At 42.2% G+C, this 18,885-nt stretch overlaps 1 protein-coding gene across 1 annotated transcript in view; it reads right to left on the bottom strand.

Annotated features, from left to right (window-relative positions):
* dchs2 (dachsous cadherin-related 2) overlaps window positions 1–18,885 on the bottom strand; it is a 40,720-nt gene that overhangs the window by 11,813 nt on the left and 10,022 nt on the right. The window contains exons 5-13 of the mRNA XM_050044738.1: window positions 15,608–16,636; window positions 15,332–15,519; window positions 14,557–14,656; window positions 14,299–14,468; window positions 13,287–14,130; window positions 12,715–12,954; window positions 6,179–6,313; window positions 2,301–2,510; window positions 866–1,726 (exon numbers count right to left, since the gene is read on the bottom strand). Of these exons, the coding sequence (XP_049900695.1) occupies window positions 866–1,726; window positions 2,301–2,510; window positions 6,179–6,313; window positions 12,715–12,954; window positions 13,287–14,130; window positions 14,299–14,468; window positions 14,557–14,656; window positions 15,332–15,519; window positions 15,608–16,636 (3,777 nt within the window). The remainder of the gene's footprint in view (window positions 1–865; window positions 1,727–2,300; window positions 2,511–6,178; window positions 6,314–12,714; window positions 12,955–13,286; window positions 14,131–14,298; window positions 14,469–14,556; window positions 14,657–15,331; window positions 15,520–15,607; window positions 16,637–18,885) is intronic.

The following is an 18,885-nucleotide window of genomic DNA, read 5'->3' as shown; positions in this document are numbered from 1 at the left end:
TATAGTTGTGGACACATGTAAAATATGCAAACTTCTTGATTTTTGTTTTAATTTCAAGCTCTACCTGTGACGTTTAAAGATATACAGTTGAACACAGTGGTCCGACCTATCTGACGATCCTGCTGTGCTTATTTTATGTGCTGTGTTGCTTTGCTATCATCTCTGATAAACCAAATCTATTGGCACGGAAGCTAAACAATGTACTGCTGTAGACAGGGGCTACAGCAATATGTATTTTGGCCATCTAAAAAAAGTAATATAAGTGTAAGTGTACGCTGTATTTGAACATTAGCCTTGCTTTACCTTATACATTAACCAAAGGAAGCTGCAGTGGACCAGTAACTTTATGTTCTGCTTCGTAAAATGACCGTTTCTGTCAGTGGAGTCCGGTGGCTTTGATAAAGCGGCTTCTGTTAACCGTGGGAAAAGACTTCCTAACCGCAGGGTAAAGCAGGGAAAATATTCTGAATGTAGCGGTCACTTAAACTGACATTGATTTTTTGGTGGGTCTTTTTTAGGTGGCTAAAAACTAACTTATTGAGGCAGCTTCTGCTCACCACCATTTGATTTTAATGGACATGACACAAGGATTTTTTACCCTTAAGTTATTGTAAATAAACACTGTGATTTGGTCTATAACCATTTTGTGTTGGGTTCTAGGTTGAACCCTCCAAGATTATCCCAGGAACCTATGGGGACAAGCCAAACCCTTTTGGTTCTAGGCACAACCCTCTTAGGGACTACCAGGAACTAAAAAGAGTTCTCCTGTGGGGACAAGCTGAAGAACCCCTACAGTTCTAGTCAGCACCTTTATTTCTAAGAGTGTATAAGTCATAACAGAAGGAATAGAGGTGGTAACACGTACCAGCTCTACTGTTCTCCTTGACAGTAGCGTTGTACACTTTGTTTGTGAACTGTAGTCCTTCGTGTTCTCCCTTCAGATGGATGAAGATCAGGCAGGTGGAGATTAAAGCAGGTCGTCCTCGGTCTGAAACCACCACCTGCAGCTTCCTCCCAGAGAAACCTGCTCTCACTCGTCTTCTCAGTGAAATCTCCCCTGACTCACTGTTGATGTCAAACAGGTTTTCCTCATCAGACAACATAAAATGTATCGTCCCATTGTCACCCTGGTCACCGTCTGTTGCTGTCACCGTGGTAACTATCTGGTTTGGTAGAGTCCTCATAGAAACCCATGCGTTCATTGGATTCTGCTCACAGACTGGTACGTTGTCATTCACATCCTCCACCTGTATGGTCACCGATGCCACAGAGCTCAGTGGTCCTTGAGTGCAGCCGTCAGTAGCCACAGCTCTGAGGGTGTATTGGGCCCTGCTCTCTCTATCCAGAGACCTTGTAGTGCGGATCAGTCCTGTGAAAGCGTCCACTGAGAAGGCCCCCTGGCTGCTGTCCTCTGTCAGAGAGTAGGTCACCTCTCCGTTGGACCCCTCGTCAGGATCAAAGGCGCTTACATGCAGGACCTCTGCGCCTGCAGGTAGGCCCTCACTGATGGAGGCGTGGTAGCTCTTACGGGTGAAGGAGGGGATGTTGTCATTCTGGTCCAGCAGCACCAGCTGGAGTTGGGTGGAGGAGCTGAGTGGGGTGGGGCCATAGTCATGGGCCAATATGGTGAGTGTGTAATTTTGCTTGTCCTCACGGTCAAGGACCTGTGTGGTGCTGACAGCACCTGTGTGGCTGTTGATGGTGAAGCGGCCTCTGTAGTCCTCCCCTAAAGACAGTGGATAGAAAGTACAGGTTTATTCCAGTTTATCATTTCAGTCCATCGTGGTAACATTATACTCACCAAAATAACTGCTGAGATCTTGACATTGTTATGACTACATTTGAAAGGAGCAGTTAGACATTCACACAGGATGTAAACGAGGTGACAGTTTAGCCAGATTAAGTAAACCACTTTATTTGCAGGTGAAACCTGAAATGTATAATCCCTAAAATGCACAGAAAAACTGTGCATCCACAACTATAACAAGTATAATGGCTCAAAGCTGAACCAGTAAGTTTGTCTGTCCTGGGAGGGATGTTTACAACGGACAGCTTGGGTAGCAGTTTTATAATTTGCCTCCATTTTCTTTTCCAGATTATTCTGGCTTACCTTGGGGTTTGTTTAAAACCTGTATGATGGCTTAGTTTCTTCCCCCTTTAGACTTCTTTCTCACAATGTCAATACGTTCTAAGATGATAACTTGGTGAGTGTAATGGTATTACCAAAATAAATGATATCCAAAACTATAAAATCATGAACCAAATAGTTTGATATAGCAAGTTCTATCTAAGTTCCTCACCCAAAATGGAGTAGTGTATGGTTCCATTTTCTCCGTGGTCTGGATCAGAGGCCTGAGCAGTGTGGACCACCCCAGGAGGCAGGTTCTCTGGCAGGCTGATCTGGAAGGACGACTGCATGAACTCCGGAGGGTGGTCATTGTCATCGAGCACAGCGCACAGCACCGTGGCTGTACCCGACAGAGGCCGTGTCCCGCTGTCGCGAGCCTGGACTGCAGACAGGAATCAAAAGGAAAACCTTATGCTCACTGTAGAAATCTCTTTAGTATTTTATTTTGATGAATACTTAGTAATGGAACCCGAAGACATTGCAACCACAGTCTTAATCACCACGACACCTCTTATCTGTGGTTCTTATTTACATCCTGGGCTTCGATACAAAGTAATAAAGGAACAAGACTACGAGTTTACAGCCATGCTAGTATCTCTCTGAGGCTATACTTAGGCATAGTGATGCTTTGAGGTTAAGGCTGCTCTGACTGATCTGCCACCAATCGTTATCAGCTGATATTTGCTCTAAATAGTTTGATGGGTGGCTCTATAACATGTGAGACAATTTATTGATTTGCTGCTAAAATGGCTTCACCGGTCTGGCACAGGAAGGCTTTATTTCTTAAGTTCTAAGCTGCTCCCAAACACCAAGCGTCGGCTGCTAAGTTGTGTCTCTAGGAGCGAGAGTGGAATATGTTGCTCATGTTGCCTGCCAATAAATAGATGTCAATTCATGATACTTAATCATCTCTTACCTTTGATTCTAAATACACAATGCCGTTAAGAATGGTTAATTACATAAATAATGCTACACAATAAATAGAAGGTTTCAAATAGAACCTGTATTGGTGATCATTATTTGACGATTCTGCTTTCAGTGATCGGTAATCTGCCCTAAAACTCCTGATCAGAGCGTCCTTATTTAAGGTAAATGCTAACATCAGAATGTTGCTCACAATGTTACCCAAAACATGCTGATGTTTAGCAGGTATACTGTTTACCATGTTAACCATTTTACCGTAGCATCCCAGCCAACATTTGTATGTGGGGCCCATGTGGGTAGTAAATAGGCTGAAAAATGGCCCCTATTGGATTGGTCATGTGTTCCATATTAGCCCCATGCCAATCGCCCAAATTGGTGGGTTTTCCCAAGTGGGCCCCCAGGTGGGTCTTGCTGGGGCTGGCCAGGTACAAAGTGGGTATGGGTCCAAAATGGGCATCTTATCTGGGGCCCATTTAGGTAAATACACCCATGTGGGCAAATGTCATGGGACCAATATGGAACCCGTGGACAATCCCATATAGGGCCCATTTTTCAGCCCATGTACTACCCATATGGGCCCCACATACAAATGTCGGCTGGGATGTTAGCATGCTAACATTTGCGAATTAGCGTTAAACACAAAAAAAAAACAGCTGAGGCTAACAGAAATGATGCTTGTTTTGTAGGTATTTCATCTATGTTGCATGCTAAACTTTAGACATGATAATGGTGCAAGAGGAAAAGTCAGCAGTTCAACAAAGTCTTTAGGGTTCATCCTCTGGGTATCATGGATATTGTACCAAGTTTCATGGAAAATTATCCAAAAGCTGTTGAGATATTTCGGTCTGTGTTAAAGTGGTGGACCAGCCAACAGGCCAAACAATAATGCCATACACAAAGCCGTACCACTAGCACAAATAATTATGTAATAGAACTGTTGGTACACAGCTCAAAGAGGCCACAGACTCCTTCAACAGTAATTTAGGGTATATATTGTAAACATAAATATTACATTTAACGGTGTATGGAAACATTCAAGTCTCCGTCTCTGCTGATCAAAGACTGAACCCAGATTAGATTTTTAACAGCAGTACAAACCCTAAGAATAAAAAAACTCCCTGTCAACAGAACACATCGTGAAACAGCTTTTAATACATGCTGAAAAGAACATATTTTATTTCTTTCCAAATTCATCTACAGCCAGAGAAAATTGTCCCAACATATTTCAGTATTTCTCAATAAGCCCTGTGTGATTCTGGCACGGCTTCAAGACATTCAGGCTTTCCTGTTATTATATTTTGTTATTATATTTAATTGTTCATCACACTGCTGACTGTACAAATATTATGATAAAACATCTGAAAGCAGTTTATCACTAAACACTGCTGAATAGTTTAAATGTAATTGCCTCGTATGCCCACGAGAGAGTGAAAGCAAACACTTCAAAAGGCAGAGGGTGCAGTCAGTAGGGGTTAGATATACTGTACCTCAGCCCTTTAAAAGTCTACTGTTTCCTCAACATAAATCAATCTGCTGGATTACGCTGCGCTCGTACAAAAGAATTCTTTATGACTGTGGCTGAGAAGCATGGCAAGAGAGAAGGTAGAGAATGAGAAACAGAGGACGAGAGAAATATCTGCGTTCGATAGAGACTTTATACGTTTTGTTTTAGCAGCTTTAGGCTTTAGATATTTTTATAACCCTTTAGTAGGAAGATCTGAGCCAAGTATTGACTTAAATGTGAAGCCAAGCAGGAACACTGTACAAAGAACAGAATCACAGGCTCTCAAACAGCGTGTTGTGCTTATATCCTCAGTCTCTCATTGTAGGGGATTTTATTAAAATACATATTTTATTCAGGAAATCTTGATCAAAGGCATTGATGATACAGCTCTAGCTGGTCAACAGGAACTTTAAACTTACATCAACTCAATGCAGGCTCTTAACATGTGTCCATCTGGGGATTACGAAACAAACTTCTGGTGTCTGACTTTCAGTGCAGCAGCCAGTTTTTTTTTTTTACCCATCAACACCTGATTGTGAGTGACTGTCACCACTTTTCCCACCGTGTTAACACTCACGTTTCTTTTTCCCCTGCCGACATTGCAACATGCTGCTCTGATTAATTTCAGCAAAGAAAACATATGATGTGATCTATCATTCAACTCACCTGATGAGCTAAATCAGGCAAATCGTGACACATTGCATCATCATCCATGGAGCCCCAAGATGGTGGTTTCAACAGTCATCTTACTCATTAAATAGGTGGCCTTTGCTGTGTGATGTGGCGCCACTGCTCTCTCTCCATGAAGCTTAATAAGCCTAAAATCAGATTCATTAAGTGTAATAATTTCCTCTGATGTTAGCAGAGGCACGGTTGATTTTCAAGAGAGGCGAGGAGCTTCCACGAAAGAACGCTTTGGGAAACATTATTTCAGCGTCTTTGACTTTATCTTTAACAACATTTTTAAAATGCTAGGATTTTCTTAAATCAAAAATAGACAGTAATAAGAAGTGGACGTAACTACTGTGATATGTAAAACCTTTTAAAAAGCCTTGAGTTTGGTGTTTTGGCTGTTGCCATCTTGTTTTCTGGAGCCAAAAGTGACCATATTTGAACAAGACAGTTGAGACAGACATGCATTGTTGCGCCTATATCTTGACTGAGAGAATGCCCTAGTAGCTACTTGTCAATGAGAAGGTAGCCATGCCCTAAAGTACACCCTGCTGTATTGTCTATTTTACCCTGAATGGGACCATACTTTACATCGACATCACCGTGCTGTCATGAAGAAGAGCTTAAACCAGTGATTGAGACCATAAACTCATTATGAAAATGTTTACTGAGATAGTACATCAAGTGAGAAGTAAGTCATTTTCTCACAGACATCTATACAAACAGACTTCTTTTTGCAGCCAGTGAAGTCGCCCCCTGCTGGCCATTAGAATAAATGCAGGTTTAAGGCACTCAGACTCTGGTAACACGGGTTTAAGTGAAGTGACAAGCCTGATCACCCAAACTGCTTGCCAACAACAGGAGTGTGTTTCAGAGCACTATTTCTATCCACACTTCTGTGTCTCGCAGGTGTAACACGTTTTAACTGTATTTATGTGTTTGTGTTTTACCTCTGAGAGTGAAGTGATGCTGCTGCTCTCTGTCCAGGTAGGAGGTGGTGGTGATCAGACCGGTGTAAGGGTTGATGCTGAAGAGCTCGTAGCCAGGGCCGGGCAACAGACTGTACCACACCACAGCATTCTCCTCTGGGGGAGGAACACAGATTAATATATATATGTTTTACACACTGTGGAGTAACACTATGAACACTCCTATACTCCTATACAAAACAAATCCTCATTTCAAAGAATGTGAGAAAACCAACTAAAATAAGCAGAGAAAAAGAAAAAATAAGGTGCCATTATTATTATTATTATGATTATTGATTTATTTATTTAAGGATCATGCATAGGGCTGGGTATCGTTTAAAAATTACGATACCAGTACCAATACCAGTACCCTTAAAGGGATACTGATACAGGTTTTTAATGAGTTGGCCATTATATGAAAGGCTTTTTAATCTAATCTTTCCTTCCTCATTCTCATTTTTGTTTGGAGTGCCTGGATTCTTTTCCTGTTTGCAGGATACTGATACCAATGGAGTACTTCATTCCATACCTTTAGAAATAAAATTGACTGAATTATCGAGTGGTGTGTAGTCAAGCCATACTTTCGAACATTCTGCTGACATCTCGGCACACTGAACGGCCAACTCTGTCAAATATACCACGTTCAACTTCACCACACCACAAACAGGGATGTGAGTTCCACACTGGGGACAGCTGGTTAGAGTCCAAATGCACAACACAATAAAAGGGCAAACTTTAAGCATCACATGGCTAACGCATGTTATCTTAGGGTTGTTAACGACTTAAATGACAGAGTCGAGCCGTTTCTGTGTCGCCAAGAGCTTGTTGGTAACTTCAACAACTCGTGTTGAATGTTAGCTGAACTAATCCAAAGGAGAAAAAGATTATTGATCTGGAAGGTAGACAGGATGGTCTGGGATGAAAGCCCCAGCACAAACAGGATCAAATGCTTGTATTGTTTAAATTGAGAAGTTTTGATACTACTTGGTACTAGATTATTTCAGTTGATTCCTTTTAAAGTACTGAATACCAATACCCAGCCCTATTTCTGCACCACCTGGTACCCAGTATGTGCAGCAAAGTTGATCACACAGCCCATGGATCCACAAAACCAAAGAGAAAACATTTAGAGAGAAATGACTGAAACCAGGCGCTCTATTATAGCTGCCAAGTTAATAAATCTCTTGACCAGGGATATCAAACTCATTTTAGCTCACGGGCCACACACAGGCCAATTTCAACCTCAAGTGGGCCGGACCAGTAAAACCATTGCAAAATAACCTATAAATCACAACATCTCCTAATTTCTCCGCTCCGAATTGGAATTGGGCCGGTTCTGGCCCGTGGGCTGTATGTTTGACACCCCTGCGTTATACAATCAAAACAACTCAGGATTCTTCAGGTGCCAACCACCTCTGCCTCTTCTGTAAATTGCCCTATTTTAATATGTCTTTCTGTATAGAAATCTCAATTGATTTGAGTGTAAAGTCTCAGCTTTTGCTTATTACAGGTGTCCTTCTTCAAAGGTGATTATAAATTAGAAATGTCATGTTGCCTGTGTAATGAGTGAGACATGAGAAGCAGCCAATAGTCACAATTTCATCAATTAGCTTTTTCATGTCTAAAACAAGATAATTATGTTCTATAATGTTTGTGTTTTTAATCAAAACTCATACGCATTTCTTTCAGTCTGTAATCTCTTCACATCAGTCCTCAGGTTGAGTTTAGCACCTCATCAGGTGAGTTCATGTTTATGGCTGCCTCCATTTCAGTCAGGCACTATCTGGTGTCAAATTGAAAACAGACCATGGGGTATAGTAAATCACACAATGTCATGTGTCACCTTTAAAAACAGACAGGGGGGTAAGAGTTTAATCTGACCCCCCCCCAGCTGCTCACATGGTTTTCCTATTGGCCAACAGAAAAAAGTTATCCTTAAAGTTACACACAAACTGTAGTGAAGCTTATCATTGTCTGGCAGCTGCTACAGAACAATATGTGTTTAACAATATCTCATCATTAAGGTTCACTTCTCCTCACTGTGATCAGTTTTAAGTGGAACCACTTTCTTCCAAAGAAATAATCCTTTGTTAAATCCACTGACAGCTCACTCTGTATGTAAATGCTTTATTTCTGGAGCTGAGTGAGAATTCTTTATGTGTAGTTCCTATAAACCAACTCTTTATGCTGTTGTATGTTGCAATAATAACATTACTGCCAATTGCTCTGTAGTTGGATACACTAACATTTCATTAGAAACAGTGTTTTTAGCTTTCTGAAAAGTGTTGTGACCATTAATGACTGCCAAGAAACTCCACAGAACAATCTGAAAGGTCTTTTTGTGCACATAACTGTGAAACATTTGAAATTTGCTTCTATTTTCTTTCTTTTATTATATGTTGCCTTTTTTTAGTCGCCTCACTTGATTATCAGCCTTGTATTTGTTTTTACATTATCTTTAAGTTAGTAGTTAGGCAGGCTCCCACTCCTTAGCTACACTAATGTCTTTTAGAAACATGTGTTAGTTTGTGCGTGTTACTACTGTAGTGGCAGTCTATCTGACTTGTGACCAAACTAGTTTCCACTCTGGGGATTAATAAAGTTATCCAATTTAAAATTTCTACCTTTTGGTTTTAGATTTTTTTCTTATAAAGGACAAACACACAACAAGTGATTTACATAAATGACATGCTGAAGCAGACCAAAAACTTAAAGCTTATTATGTGTCTCACAATATAAAATCATGTTGGGTGTTCAGCAACTTTTCCCACTTTTATAACATACATAGCAAATTCTTTAAACTTCTACTGATAACAAGGAGATTATAGCAAGATTTCAGAGAGCTCAAGCAAAAAGGAGACAAGGAGTTGTAGGACCTCCTCATGTAAACATGTAAGTCTGCTGTCAAGACTGAACAGTACTCTAAATACCAGTAAATAAACAGTAACACCTTTGACCTTTAACCTAAACCGATTGTTCTCAATCAGGGGCACATGAGGGAGTTTCAGGTGGTCCCCAGGAAAATGGGGAATAGTTTATGTTCACTATCTAAGTCACTATAGAAGTTAATCCAGTGTGAGTTAAGCTGCCTTAACCGCGCAGTAACTTGCTGCCTCCAGTTATTTCAATGAGGGGAAGGCAGCAGAGGGGAAGGGGCTTCCAACATTGCAGTATGTGAAGCAGTTGCTGGCCACACGCATGCACACAGATTTTGCTCTGTTGCGCCAAATTCACCATGTTGAACTTCTGGCGGTTGCTGCCTGGCTTTGCCCAATCAAATAGCGGGTATAACGATAGCAGAAAGAAGATAAACTCGAGGAGCTGATAATGTTGTTGTCTGAATACCTGGAGTTACAGAACCAGCAATTTATGAGGACAACCAGAAGAAGAACTGGGCCTGGGATAACATTTCCACCAAACTTCGGGTGACTGGTTTATTGTCCAAATATGCAGACATTTTTGGCAACTTCTGTGATTTTTGTTGTCTTGCTACAGTATGCAGCAACAGGCTAGCTTGTACTACTGCCAGTGTTCGCCATAGTTCCTGCTGCATCAGTCACTTAAAAGTGCTTTGCTTTTTGGGTAATCCCCCTTGCAGGTTGGCTGATGTCAGGGTGGTTACTGGGTGGCGGTGTGAAAGCAGCTTAAGAGTCATAAGGACAAATTTCACTTCCTCTGCGTTTATCTCCTCAACTGTAGTTGACCACAGTGGAATTCTGGTCTTAATCATTAACCAACCAAAACCTTTTCTGACGGAGGTCCCTGAAATGAAATCTTATTATATGGGGGTCAATGACCTAATGTGTATCGATTCTGGGGTCTTTGACATGAAAAGGGTTGAGAAAGGAAAACACTGTTATTTCTTCAAACAAGCACAAATTCGCAATATGTGGTCGTAGCTATTGCATGCATTGCCCCTTTTTTGCCAGTTGGCATGAACAGTTAATCAGCTGTCCTCTGGCTCATGATCAATCTTTCCACAAAGTCTGTGTGTCCATTTCCGCCTTTTTGTCAGAGGCCACTCCCTTTGCCCCCTAAGATCGCTGGCATGAACACAAACACACACCCTCACACACACTTGACCTTCTTGCCCAAACTTCAGCCTCCTACAGCAAAGACTGTGTGTGCCAGAGGGTGGGGAAATTTTTGTAGACTGACTGACAGAGCAATCTATAGAGCTGCTGGTCACCAAAAAAAACATCTCTGCGACCATCTGAACATTTTGCTCAACAAAGTGAAATCCAGGACACGCAGAGTAACACAAAGGTTAGCTGTCACACTCATTGATATTGCACATCTCGTCTGACTGACTTCAACATGTGGAAACTGGATACAGAGAGCAACACAGGCACAAAACAATGGTCATCTTTGGGGAGCACTGAGGGGGGGAAAGCAGCACAAATGATAATCAAATAAGACTGGTGGGAGAGCGGGCTGAGCTGCCAGACGAGGCGATTTGAGGAGACAGATGAAAACACGGCGCCTATTGGCACAGATGGCTTGGATTATGGAAATCATCACGAGAGAGGACCTTTCAGATCTCCCAGAGGAGCTGTGTGCTTGCTGTTCTTGGACAATTCTCACTCCCAGTAATGTTAGTTCACATCGAAACCCGTCCTGTACGGATCCTCCCGCCACATGCTCTCCACCTCCAGCATTTAGAAGTACTGTCAACATGACGGGATGAAATGGGATTTCGGAGGCCCCGTGCACAACGTGTTAAAATAAACAGGACTGACGTGTAGATTTGTGAATATGATTAGGGGTTAGATGAATGAGATTTGCTGGGATGTACAGTGGACGCAGCACGTGGAAAAGACACAAGTGGAACAACACACGAGGAAAAAGGTTCAAGGGTTGGTTTCAATTAAACTGCTAATGGAGTGAAACAAAACAGACGATGACCTTGATTCACTGCAGCGCTGAAGTTTAACCTAAACATGGCAGAGCGAGCTGCTGCTCAGCCGTATTTTTTCACGTGGTATGATGTTTTTAAGATAATAAGAAGGAACCACTCTACTACTGCTGAAACAGAGAAATGTTGTAGGGTAATTTTCCCTTTTTGCCTTTTAGTATGTTAAATATTAGTCTAAAATATATACTTATGTCTTCATAATTCATTAAATACACCAATATTTTGTAGCTATGACAGTTTGTTTTTTAGTTCAACTTTATTTCTGTGTGTCACTGCTTGGTTTTCTGCATATTAAGTGTGTGGTTTGAGGCTGTGAGGCTTCAAGGATACATGCAAGTGCTGCCATCTAGGCACTGTGAAGGCATACTACCATCTCCACCTCCACAGTCTATTTTAGACTAAATGTGAATACTATCAGATGAAAACTGCAGCTCATGTAATAGTTTCCAAATTAAATATATTGAGGATTTTAGAGAACAATAGACTCCTCGGTTTATTTCAGACGACAGTGGATTCTTGTCATTACTACTTAACTTCTCACACCTGACTCATTGTACATAATGTGCAGTCATGTGACGTTAGAGGAAATACCATGGACATAATCATGAACATTCTGTATTAACCATGCACTCTTGATGGTTTACACTTACTACCTCAGATCTTACACTGCACAAATATATTTATGGGCAATCTTATCCATACTGGTAACTTGTGTTTGGCATCGTATATATTGTTATATCAGTAGGCATAAATTATAAAAACCAGATGTTATTTTGGTCTTTTTGTACCTGCACTCTTTTAAAGTTGTATTGCGACTGCTGCACAGCACATTTTCTTTGGGATAAATAAAGTTCAACCTTATCTATCTTTATTTTCTCACCATTTTCCAGTCTCTGAAATGAATTATCAATATAGCCCAAAAACCACACATTTTTTTAACAACCTGTACGACACGCAACATCCTCTGTGCTCAGATGCTCAGTTACAAAAGTATAAATAATTAAAAACACAAAAAGGGAGAAACCACAGGCCAAGCATAACATTAATAGAAATGTGGGTGCCCTTTTTAAGCGAATACAAAAGCCTTACTTTTCTCAGACTGCTTGCACAGCGATCCAGAAAATGACAAGGAAAAAACAATCTGTAGCTTGTGTTTTGAGAAAATTGTTGGCCTGTTTTCTGTTGGACAGGTGGGTGCTGGCGATTAGCTTAGTTAGCTTGTTAAAGTAGAAAGTGGTTTCTGGCACAACTTCACCGATTCACAAGGTGCATGGAGAGTGAGGAAACACTGGAAAATGTCAAAAGAGCTCCAGCAACACTTGTGGTATGAAAAACAACTTTACTGACCGACGCGTTTCGGCTTGTGGCCTTCGGCTGATGACCCTGATGAAGACCACAAGCCGAAACGCGTCAGTCAATAAAGTTGTATCAGCTTTTCCATTACAACAAATGTAACTTTCCTACAATATTACAGTGGCTTGCAGTGTACGCACAAGCAGTGTGGGGGGAGGGGCCAAGTTTGAATGTTGTGTTTACAACCAGTAACCATCAGCTCCTGTATAGTGTACCTTCAAACCGAAAACATGCTGATGACTATAATTACCTGAATCTTTATCAGTGGCAGAGACCCTGATCACAGCTTCTCCAGGGTCTCTGTTCTCCGCTACACTGGCATTGTAGACACTCTGACTGAAGACAGGCGTCTGGTCGTTCACGTCCCCCACCTCCACCGTCAGAGTCTGGGTGGAGGAGAGCGAGGGCATGCCATGGTCGACTGCACGGATGGTTAGACGGTGGAAACGCTGTGTCTCATAGTCCAGAGGGGCCGAGAGAAACAGAAGACCTGTAGATGATGGAAAGGTGGACTTTGAATATGTGGAGGCACAAGTGGCTTTACATGTTCTGGGATAATATGCAATAAAACACAACATCACGATGATATGTTGGGATGATTTTTAAATAACTTTTAATCGTGATTGTTGCTAATTTTGAAACAAATAATAAGCAAATGATTTAACTAAAAATTAATGCACAATCAAGATTGGATTTAAGGTGCTGTACTCGAAATTTTCCATATCTGTGGACATATAACGCCAATACTGATATAACAGCAGTAAGCTAATATCTGCTGATATATCAGCCCTGACCTATCTATCGAACATCATTAATTCCCACCTGTCTTCTCCTCCAGTGTGAAGAATCCTCTTTTGTTTCCAGCTATGATGACGTAGGACACAACCCCGTTTTCACCCAGATCTCCATCTATGGCCACAAAATGATGCAGCAGACTCCCCACCTCTGCGTCCTCCATCACCTGAACTGTGTCAGCTGATACAAACACCGGCCGGTTATCATTCACGTCCAGCAGGAAGACCTGAGCCGTCACTGACGTCTGCTTACGCTCGGCCTTCCTCTTCGCCTGGTCGGTGGCTGTCACAGTGAAGGCAAAGCTGGGGGTGGTCTCCCGATCTAAAGGTGCTGTTATAGTCAGGCTCCCTGTGTGAGGGTTGATCTGAAAGGGGAAGCGTGATGAAGACCTGCTGAGCTCAGGGTCAAAGGTCAAAGAGTAGCGGAGGGCACTGTTTGCAAACGTCCCATCAGCGTCCCTGGCATGAAAAGCAAACGCCAGCGATCCGACCGCAGCGTCCTCCCACAGGCCGAACATCACCAGCTTGTCAGGGAACCAGGGCGTGTGGTCGTTAACGTCCTCCACTATCACACTGACCAGCACAGACACGTTCACACCAGGAGCGTGTCCTACATCTTCAGCTCGGACCATGAGGAAGTACTGCATGGCGGACTCATAGTCCAGCGGCTGGTTGATATATATGTCACCAGAGGAGCCGTCGATGCCGAAGTGGATGTTGCCGTCGCCCTCAGAGATGGAGTAGTGGAATCTCCCTTCATATGAAACACTGGCAGAGCCGATAACAGTGGCTGGCTCCGTGTCCTCTTTCACCGTAAAACGCCTCACAATCTGGTGGTCAGAGTGGCCGTACAGAGCCTCTAATCCATGAACCTGCAGGTCAATTACACACCGTGTTAATATTGTTTGTTGGTTTATTTTCACATTAATCAAGGTCACAGCAAAACTATAACACCTCAAAACAGTAGGAAGAACTATAAAGTTGTCCCTCAGCCTAGACTACAGTAACTTAGGAAAGGGCCAATTATACTATGACTGTACCTGTACATGAATGACTGCGGTGTCCTCCAGAGGTGTGGCTCCGCCGTCCTTGGCAGTTACTCTCAGAGTGTAGTACGATGCGGCGCCTTGGGTAAACAGCTCCGTTGTTCTGATGTCTCCACTTTCACTGTCAATCTCAAAGTGTCCGAATCCCTCATCCTCTAAATCATCTGAGAGAAACACAAGATGGTGACCCTCAGGAACTCATCAATAAGACCCTAACAGTCATAGTACATAACAGTAATGTGTGTAACTCACCTGTGACCATTGAGAAGGTGACGGTTCCATTTTCTCCTGCATCTAAATCTTTGGCAAACATGTTGGTCACAAAGGATCCTGCTGACAGACCGGCCCATATCTGCAGTAAAGAGAGGAACATGTACAGTGTGAATTAGAGTGGATATAACAATACAACAGCCACACTGCACACTCTGTAGCTCTAATGTCTCTCCTGCTTTTATAAAAGTCAGTTCCAATAAGGGTTTTAGTCATTTCATATCACTATCACTACAGACCCACGGAAACGATCTCCTCTGATGAACTTATCACAGTTAATGCATATTTGATGGAAGACATGGTGACTGAAATGTGTTGATCCAGAGAGCAGATAACTTTTGCACATCCCTTGGTCAATATTTTGTAAAAACATCTGTATTTTTTCATATTTTCTATTGTAAATGTTCCTATTTTATATTATGTCTCTTGACTTTTGGACAGTATTTATCATTATGCACCAAAACACCAAGACAAGTCCTCTGTATATGCAAACCTACTTGGCAATAAAACTGTTTGTGATTCTGTTCCTGAAATAGGATTGAGAAATTCAGAAATTGTTGCTTTTATTGGAAACAGGACAGTGGCATATGCTGATGCATTGATAAGTGTTGAGATGCAGGTCATTGCCAAAGTGCAGGTGTACCCAGAAAGCAATGGGAGCTGGGGTTTTTGGCGTGCTTTATAACTCATCAGTCTTCCTGCAGGATCACACATATTCTTGTGGTACAATATACAGGTATGATCCCAACATGTTTACCTGAACATTCAGCTCCTTGCTGGCAGGCAGGTGTGTAAACTGTGGAGCGTTGTCATTGATGTCCGTGACCAGGATGTGAACGGTGGCGGTGGCATTGAGACGAGGGCGGCCCTGGTCTGTCACCATCACCTTCAGACTGTGCTGGCTGTGCTGCTCTCGATCCAACGCCACCCAATTTATAATTTCACCTGTAAGTGTTCAGAGAAGGGAAAGAAATGTGAGGACAGTAAAGGAAAGTATCATCTCAAATTGTGTTCTCAGTGTGAGACGTTTTACCTGTTTTAGCGTTGATGCGAAAGAACTTCCCATCTGTGAGCAGGATGTAGGACAGCTGGGCGTTTTTCCCAGAATCCTTATCCGTGGCATGGACTGTTCCCACCAGGCCTTGAGGTGACGACCCCTCTGACACAGTGAAGTAGTAGACCTCACTGCTGAACACCGGAGCATTGTCATTGATGTCCAGCACCAGCACTATCACTGTGGACGTAGCGGTCATGTTTTCCAGCGAGGCCTCCCTGGCTGTGGCCAACACTCTGAAACGAAACATGGATTCTGCTTCATAGTCCAGATTGTTGGAGAGATACAACCATCCCGTCTTTGGGTGAATCCGAAACGGAGCTGGAGGAAATCCGGCTTCTGCCTCTAAGGAGTAGGTGAGGCCTGAGTTCGACATGTGTGCTCCCCGGCTCCGGTGCGCCCTCACCTGGATGACCCTCGAATCTTTCCTGTAGCCCTCACCTATCTCCACCTGGTAGACCAATGTCTCGAAGGCGAGGCTGTCTTCAGCAACGGTGCGGTCCACGTTGACTGTGAGGGTCAGTGTGGAGCTCTGGGAAGGGTCTCCTTCATCTTTAGCCACGATTTCCAGGCTGTACCTCTGCTGATGATCCACCTGTAAACTCTGATTTAACGTAACTGTCCCGAGGTTGTGGTCAACAACAAACGTACCATCTCTGGTACTTTTCAGGTGATACTGCACCCTCCCGTTGGCGCCACTGTCATGATCATGTGCATGAGCGATGAACAACACTGTCCCTGGGAGCGTGTTTTGGGACACTGTGATGGTGTCGCTGAGTTTGGGGAAAACAGGTGAGTTGTCATTGATGTCAGCGATAGTGATGTTGACCTGGGTGGTGCTATAAACTGGAGAGGTGTCAGTGTAGGACTGCAGAACCAGCAGGGCGTACGGCTGTGACTCATGGTCCAGGGGTTTGATGTTGCTGATCAGGCCGGACTTTGGGTGAACAGAGAACAAACCCTGAGGATCTCCAGAGGAGATTCGGTAGGAGACTGAATCCAGAGAGTCTGGGAAGACAAAGAGTTTTTATTGATAGATGAAAAATGAAACATTTGAGGGTGGGTTCTCCTAAATTCTATAAACCAAAAACTGCGTGGTTGCATTGAGCCATACAGATAGCGTCAGTTTTATTTGTCCAAACTTTTGAGATATTTCTACTTCCTCCCCAAAACAATGGATGTATTAGACATTTAAATTTAAAGCTTTTTAACACCTTTTTAAGATCATTTAAACCAAATTTAAGATTAATTTTTGGACAAATCATCATATTTATTTTTTATTTTAAGATTTGTAACATCAAAATTTGGACTTTCATGGAGAAGAGCTTGAGTAATTTTGACAAGACGAAATTAAGAGATGAATAAATTAAATTAGATAAAACCTTTGTGGCAATTAAGACCTCACAAATTCAACTTTAAGATTATTTAACAACTTTTAAGGCCTAATATTTATGGTATCAAATTTAAGACTTTTTAAAGACCTGCAGATGCCCTGGAATTTGTATTTGTTATTTTAATTGCTCACAACAACAAAACTTAAGACCATCATGTTGGGACCCCACAAGCTGCAATAATGGATGTCTCAAGAATGAGTCCGAAAACGCAGAAATTAGTTAGCATTTTAGCACTCCTGGTTCCCTTATCTCAGAGTTAATGGGTTTTTTGTTAGATGCCTGATATAAGGTCAGTGGTTAACACAAGCTTAAGAGACTTCCACGTTTTGTTCTGCGACATTAAGTATGATGTATAAAGCCAAAGTACTTCGCCATGATGACACACACACACTCTTGACTCTTGTATTTCTATTTTTGTTCGATCGAAGTACACTGACATTATGCATTCCCTAGCCCCTAACCCTAATCTTAACCATCACAACTAACCCAACCCTCAAGTTGCCTAACCCTAACCCGTTTTAACCCCAACCTAAACTTAAATCTAACCTGAACCCTAAAACCAAGTCTTAACCCTCAAGCAGGCCTTTGAAAAAGTGAGGCCCGGCCAAAATGTCCTCACTTTGCAAAAATGTCCTCACTCTGTTGCTAAAATATGTTTTTTGGTCCTCACTATATACCATGTACATGTACACACACACACACACACACACACTGAGCAACATTAAGTAATTACAGTACAGCTCAGTAGATCTCATTAATCCACTCCAAGTGCTTGTTGCACTTCAACAGTAACTAACAAACCCCTGAAACAGTCAGAGAGCTTAAAGGCGCCCGACCCTGTCAAACAGGCCCAATTCTGTTGTTTCTGCTTTAGGTTGAGGCGTTAATCTGTTAAGTGATTAGACAACCTCAAATAACTGTCTAGGGGGAGTGGAGTGGTTTAGCTGCTGAAGGGACTAAGTGGGGTTAGTGGCACATAACAAGTGGACTATGCTGGGATAATCCTGGAAAATTGGGGAGTCGGGAAACTCTCCTGAGAGAAGAGCCTTTAGTCTGTGTAACTGCAGATCATATATGATACACAACACAAGCTGCTGTATCTCCTTTACTCAGAGTCCTATTTGTATGTATAACATGCTAAACTCACTTTTACCTGCAAATGCAGAGAGCCTCACAAAACAAGATGAATATATGTATTTATAATATCAACAAATCCTACACCAGTACAGGTGGATATTTATGGAGGGATTATCTCTGACCTCTCAGAATAATATGGTGAACAATTGTCTTTGACCCTTTATCATGTGTCATCTGTACATGTGGCTCAGGAGGATTAAAGATTAAACAGCCTCTTTACTGCCTGTCTCTTCATGTCTGGAAGGAGATTTGAACAATGACAATGATCGCTCAATTGTCTCTGTCACAGTCACCCGTCAGAACAAATCCTGCTTAAATACTGCAGCTCTGCAACGTCTGCTGTTGGGAAAACTTTGTGTAAATCAAAAGTTAGGGTTAGTCATAGATAATCAATATAAATTATGCAACATAATTTAGACTGAATGTGTTAATCTTTTTTCACTTGAACACATGGACTGAGTTTGACACCTGCTTAGCGGCAGCCAATTCCAGCAAAACATTTTAAAGCCTTCTAATCACCTGACCTGCACCTCTTTGGACTGTGAGAAGAAACCAGCACACACAGACACATGGAGAGGTGACAGTGATTACAACTGGGTCACCGTGCCATGTGAGGACATTTGCAACAGAACAATAGAGCCAATAGACTATAGATCTACTTTTGAGAGTATAGTATGCTTTGTAGGACTGATTGGGGCAGTTCTGTTTCAGGTAACATGAGGCTAT

Source organism: Epinephelus moara, chromosome 5, assembly GCF_006386435.1.
Source record: "Epinephelus moara isolate mb chromosome 5, YSFRI_EMoa_1.0, whole genome shotgun sequence".
NCBI classification, from domain to species: Eukaryota; Metazoa; Chordata; class Actinopteri; order Perciformes; family Serranidae; genus Epinephelus; species Epinephelus moara.
The sequence above is the reverse complement of the archived record's forward strand: the minus strand, read 5'-3'. Positions and strand labels throughout refer to the sequence as shown.